General features: G+C 41.8%; 1 protein-coding gene across 6 annotated transcripts; it reads left to right on the top strand.

Moving 5' to 3' along the window:
- The first annotated feature begins 539 nt into the window (after nt 1–539).
- zbtb18 (zinc finger and BTB domain containing 18) lies at nt 540–5,832 on the top strand. Of its 6 annotated transcripts, none has more exons than XM_072580460.1 (2): nt 540–633; nt 2,394–5,832. In XM_072580460.1, the coding sequence occupies exon 2, from the start codon at nt 2,408–2,410 to the stop codon at nt 3,980–3,982; it is 1,575 nt and encodes a 524-aa protein (XP_072436561.1). In that variant the 5' UTR covers nt 540–633; nt 2,394–2,407; the 3' UTR covers nt 3,983–5,832. The 6 variants fall into 6 exon arrangements, with proteins under 6 accessions (XP_072436561.1, XP_072436563.1, XP_072436566.1 ...); XM_072580462.1 differs by lacking the exon at nt 540–633 and adding an exon at nt 816–886; XM_072580465.1 differs by lacking the exon at nt 540–633 and adding an exon at nt 1,256–1,277.
- Nucleotides 5,833–6,110: the final 278 nt, after the last annotated feature.

Below are 6,110 nucleotides of genomic sequence, written 5' to 3'. Positions count from 1 at the left end.
CATAAACTGCAAGTTTCTAGTATTGGATTTACCGATTTAGATCTGTAAAAATTTAATCCTATGTTTTGTATTATGTTCTTTTCCTTTAGTTTTTAACATATTCTCAAATCTTACCTCTGCAGGTTTACTCATAGTTTGCACATGATTATACACAAACTTATTTAAGTTTTGACCTTTCAGTACTGAAAAGATTTTTTTTCAATTATGCTTCCGCTTTCACAGAACCTGCCCTCCTCACAGCTTTTGCAACTCTTGGTAATCGGGCTGGCGAAGGTGATCAGAACTTCATACACTCCGCCCGAAGCCACGAGGACTACAACTCCCGAGATTCATTCCAGCCCCTTCCCCGCCACCACCACAACCACCCGCCCCCCCCATCCTTGCCAACGTCCGAAGACGCGCAAATTCCCCCTTCTGCTGGCTCACGGTTACTCCGGAGCAAACCCTGGGCTGCAAGCGGAAACCCCGCCCACTTTCCGAGCCGATTGGCTGGCCGGATCCTGGACTTTCTTGGGGTGGGGGGAATGGGGGCGGGGGTTTCGGGAGGTGGCCGGTCCGGTTCCCGGCGCTTTTTTTGCGGTCGGCCTAAGACTTCAATGAAGACATGATGTCACCCACACTTCCTCTGTCAAGGTAGGTAAAGAGCACAGAATAGCAACAGCTCTCTAACATCTGGGCGCACTTGTCCTCAGCGCCCTATCTATCTATGTATATGTCGATCTCTCTCATGAAGTCCTGAAAGTCATTGGCTCCTTCCAACTCACCCCCCCCCCCACCCTTCAGCAATCCCTCCCACCTTCTCCTCCTACTTTGTACTGGCTGTTCCCGCAGGCAGAAAAGTGCCCCCCGTACTCCTTATATTTTTAAAAATATATTGTTGCTTCCTGTGAGTATCTCAGAGAATCAGATCCTCCTGGATTTCCTCGTTTTAAGCAACTCCGGTTTAGAGGAAGGGGAGGGGAGATACAATGTTGCCAGAAGCGGCGCGGAGTTACAATGTTTCAAAAATGTTACTCTTTCCCCCCCCCCCCCCCCTTCCCCGAGTTGTTGCGCCGCGTTGTTGCTGGTAACCATTCACGCGCTGGCGGTGGAACGCCAGCCCAGATCGTTCCATCGGACCAGAGGCGGCGGCAGTGGTAGCGGCTGCAGCCTGTTGTGACTTTATATATTTTTTTCTCTTCCACCCACTATCTGTGTGTGTGTGTGTTGTGGTTTGACTGCCGTCACCATGCATTGAGGATCTCTGCTGCTGTTCCTGCTGCAGCAACATTTAACAGGTCGCCCTGTAGCGTTTTTTTTTTCTCTCACATACACATACACACACACACACTGCGGCCGCAGTTTGTGTCATTTCAAGTGAAGTGAATATTTTTGGAAACAAATAAAATAAAGGGAAGGGCTAGCAGGAAGGGGCTGAGGACTGGGTGGTTGGGGGAGACACTGTCTGGTACTTTATTTGGAAGGGGGATTTTTTTTCCTTTTTTTTGTAGCAGATAATGTATTCAAACGTGAGATTGGTGGCAGCAGCAGCAAACACGACACGAGTAACATATGGCATTAAAAAGCAGCACAGCTGGAGGTAGCATTTCCATTTGAAGTGATGTCAGAGCAGCTGACAGTCTGGCATTGCTGGGTTTTTTTGTGTGATCTTGCTCCGTGTGCCGGTATCATTCCTCTTCAGTCTGCTTTTTTAAACTTGACAGACCGGAGTCACAAAGATTTAGCGCACCATTGAAGGTTTCTTTTAGAGGGACTGGTCACGAGAAGTTGGTCTGTTTTTATTCCTGTTGCAGGTAGGGGGGGGGGGGATTTTACCCCTTTTTTTGCAAACCCTGCTAGGAATTTTGTATGGTAGTATTTGGGCTTATTTAATTCAGAGTTGACAGATCATTGTTCTGAGTGCAAGCTAATTTTTTTCTTAGAGTTGTGGTTATAGTGACTAATTTAGGATTCGCAGATTGCGACGCGTGGAATTGCCCAGACAGCTGTAATCGCACTCCATTCTTTAATCTCTTTATCTGGGCAGCAGCTGCCATATGGCCATAGTCATCTGTATCAGATGTTTATAAGCTTCGTTTTCGTCCTGTCTCTGTCCTTTTGGGCATCTAATTTGATCAACAGTACCTTACTGACTATCATGTAATCTTTATTTTTAGCCATTTTAAGGATTAGAGATGGGGACACAGGGCACTTAATGTGATTGAGTTTGAATCTTGTGGCAGTTTTCGTGCTTTTTTTTCACCCTCTTCTACGCGCTAATAGAGCGACAACAAAATCATTTCTTGTTCAAATATTGTTTTAACTTTTATCTGTAGCATGCAGGATGTTTTAGGATTTTGCTATTTCTGTTTTTATCTATTTCTATGAATGTTAACAAACTTTGTCTGCTACAGGTTATGAAGACAGTATGGAGTTTCCAGACCACAGTAGACATTTGCTCCAGTGTCTGAGTGAGCAAAGGCATCAAGGTTTCCTTTGTGATTGCACTGTCTTGGTTGGAGATGCCCAGTTTCGAGCCCATCGTGCTGTGCTTGCTTCGTGCAGTATGTACTTCCACCTCTTTTACAAGGACCAGCTGGACAAAAGGGACATTGTTCATCTGAACAGCGACATTGTTACAGCCCCAGCTTTCGCTCTCCTCCTTGAATTCATGTATGAAGGGAAACTCCAGTTCAAAGATTTGCCTATTGAGGACGTACTTGCAGCTGCGAGTTACCTTCACATGTATGACATAGTGAAAGTCTGCAAAAAAAAGCTGAAAGAAAAATCAACTACAGAAGCGGACAGTACCAAGAAAGAAGAAGATGCCTCAAGCTGTTCTGATAAAGGGGAAATCTCTTCGGTGAGCAGTGCACACATAGTGGGGGAACTGGCAAGCGAGGAAGATGAAACTGAAGAGGAAAAATCAAGTGCTGTGTTGAGCAAAAGGGACATAGTTATTGAATCTGGGAACATGTGGATGAGATTGCCCTCTGACTCAGCAGGCATCACTCAGCCTGGCGTTGAGGTTGAGGCACATGCAGTAACAGCTGGAAAAACAGTGTCCAGTCCCTGCAGCTCAACAGGCCCTTTGTCCCAAAGGTCTGCCAACTCCATTAAGGATTCAGCAGATGTTGACTGTGTGCTGGATTTGTCTGTCAAGTCCGGACTGTCAGGGGGAGAAAATGTCAGCCACCCTTATGTCTCTCCACATGGGGACGGTTCCAGAAATAACATGGTGCAGGTTAAAGTAGAAAAAGAAGTGTTCTCTGATGAGGAAGGCAGCAGCACTAATGATTTTGATATGGAACAAAGTAGCACAGTGAAAGACAGTGCAGGCACTATGAACAGACTTTGTTATGATTCACTCCATGTGTCCGCCAGAAGAGAAGCTTCTGTGTCAAGCGAGATGGACCGAGAGGATCGAGCCAGCGATGATGAGATGGTAACCCCAGAGAATGATGGAGCCCAGATGGATGCAGGCATGGACAGCAGCTTACTCCCTTACTGTTCTAATATACTTGGCTCAGCCGGTCAAATCTTCATGTGTCCCCTTTGCAACAAAGTCTTTCCTAGCCCGCACATTCTGCAGATCCATCTGAGCACGCACTTTCGAGAGCAGGATGGCCTCCGCAGCAAGCCTGCTACTGATGTAAACGTTCCCACCTGCTCACTGTGTGGGAAGACTTTCTCGTGCATGTACACTTTAAAACGACACGAGCGAACTCATTCAGGTGAAAAGCCATACACTTGCACTCAATGTGGGAAGAGTTTCCAGTATTCGCACAACCTGAGCCGTCACGCGGTTGTTCACACCCGGGAAAAGCCTCATGCATGCAAGTGGTGTGAGCGCAGGTTCACACAGTCGGGTGACCTGTACAGACACATTAGAAAATTTCACTGTGAGCTGATAAACACACTCTCTGTTAAAACAGAATCACTTAACTTGCCTACGATGCGTGACTGGACCATAGAAGAGAGCTCGCAAGAAATCTGGAAATAAAGTCTATCTGTCGAGCAGTCTGAAAAATCAAGTTTCTGGTAATATCTTCTACAGCCTTTTGGGTACTGAATTCTCTCCGTACAATAATAGCCGTAAATACTATTTGTCACAACACAATCTACAAAAGTGAGATTGTGAATCATATTGCAACATAAGGTAAATAAGAATTAACTATTAAACTCAACACTTATTTAATAAATACTCTAATTTTCTTTTCAAATGCACTCCTGCAGTTGTTGAGTGCACTGCAAAGGATGCTGCTGTATAGTTTGTGAAGTTTCATTGTTGAAATTTTTAACAATGAACCACTAATACATTAAGGTTTTCATTGATACGTGTTAATATTTTAATGTTGCACAATTTCTGGATATTTAAAACATTTTTGTACAATGCTGTAAACAAGGTAACAATGAATTCTTTTCCATATGCCTAGGAATATGCATTTGCAGATGAATGGTTCTTTACTCTGTTTAATTTTAACCAGAAACTTGATGTAATTTAGATTCTAAATGTATGGGATTTTCAGGCAAATTAAAACTGTATGTTTGAAATGTGAATTATATAACTGTACATCCTACTGCATTGAATGGATTTAACAGACCTGATAAATTGCCCTTATGCTCTTAGCCGGGTCTTCTGAAAGTAAATATTGAGGCTATAGGACATGCATGAGTTTTATCCGATATTTTGGGGTTCTCCTTTTGCAATTCTATGAACTTGGCAAAGTGTGTAACTTAAGATTTTATTTAATTGGTGATAGGAATATTATTTTCCTGGAATGCATTTTCTTTTCTAAATGCGATAACACTGTGAAAAATGTCACTGGTGTTCCGCAGCAATTTAATTTTTTTTAAAAAGTGCACTGCTATGCAGTTTCAACGTGTGAAGCATCTTTCCCAATTGCCTGTGTTCTCTTATATATTACAGAAAGTGGTACAGCACAAATTCCATGTGAAGTTCCCTGCTTTTATGTGAACCAGAATTGTTAATGGTTAATTGAAATCATTTGGTTACTTGGCCATGAAGTTTTAGGGGAAAGGAATCATGAACCCACCTTTGAAGAAGGGGTTCATTATATTGTGTAACCAAGCAGCTGAAGTTACTGCTTGGTATGTGTGTGGTTTTAATGAACAACACATATGGCAAGTGTTTTGCACAGTGTTTGTTTTCCTGTCTTGCACTCACAATAAGGTCTATGGGAGTAGCACCGAAACGTGGCCGTTTTTCCCCCTTTTTTGTGGGTTTTATGTTTTATTTTTTACTTGACCGCCTTAACTACTGTAAACATAGCTTATTTTTGTGCATAAAGGCAATATGATTATTAATGGAAAACTAGATTGTGTATTGCTGAATTTTTTTTGAAAAAATGGGTCAAATGAGTTTTCCTTTTGGCTCTTGACATTGTTTTAAAGCTGTGAAATGGCCTCTAAGATTCTGTAATTATGCTAGTTACTTGAAGAGTTTAAATGTCTGACTAAAGTATGTTGAACTGTAGATTTTAAAAAAAGAAATGTTTAGATAAGACAATCAGTGTCTTTAAAATGATCAGCTTCCTTGGTTTCCTATGTTAGTTTTCTTTGTTGTATTTGTGAGTCTGACTCTCAATTCCTTTTTCTTACAGATGACCTTATACTTGATTTATTTTTGTCATTTTTCCCTCAATTCTCCCCCTGCATTTTACCTTTTTTACCTGGATTTAGACTGACGTTAGCCTTGACAATCATAGTCTGTTTAATTTTCAGAACTGGGAGGGGAGTAAATTATAATGCTGTTTAGTTTTGTACCTTGATGTGCCGTTGGTGGAATTTTTAAATTGTGTGCTAACTGCAATAAATTATGTAAATTGAAAATGCTGTTAGTTGTCTTTCTTTCTGCTGAATTTATACCTTCTTGGTACATTGTAGAATCATTTCAGGACATTTAAGCTTGTGATGATTTTAACTTCCAAAGCCCTTTAACAAATTAAGCTTTCTTCCACTTTATTTTTGCAAGGACACAGTCATTGAACTCTTCAATTTGCTGAAACACAACTTGTCGAAATTTGAAACACAATTCAAAATCTCTAAAAGATTTAACATTCATTCAGGTTAAATTGCACAAGTTGGTTTTAACTAGCAAAATTGCATCC

This window comes from Chiloscyllium punctatum, chromosome 11, assembly GCF_047496795.1.
Source record: "Chiloscyllium punctatum isolate Juve2018m chromosome 11, sChiPun1.3, whole genome shotgun sequence".
Lineage (NCBI taxonomy): Eukaryota > Metazoa > Chordata > Chondrichthyes > Orectolobiformes > Hemiscylliidae > Chiloscyllium > Chiloscyllium punctatum.
This window is presented reverse-complemented; position numbering and strand designations above follow the sequence as displayed.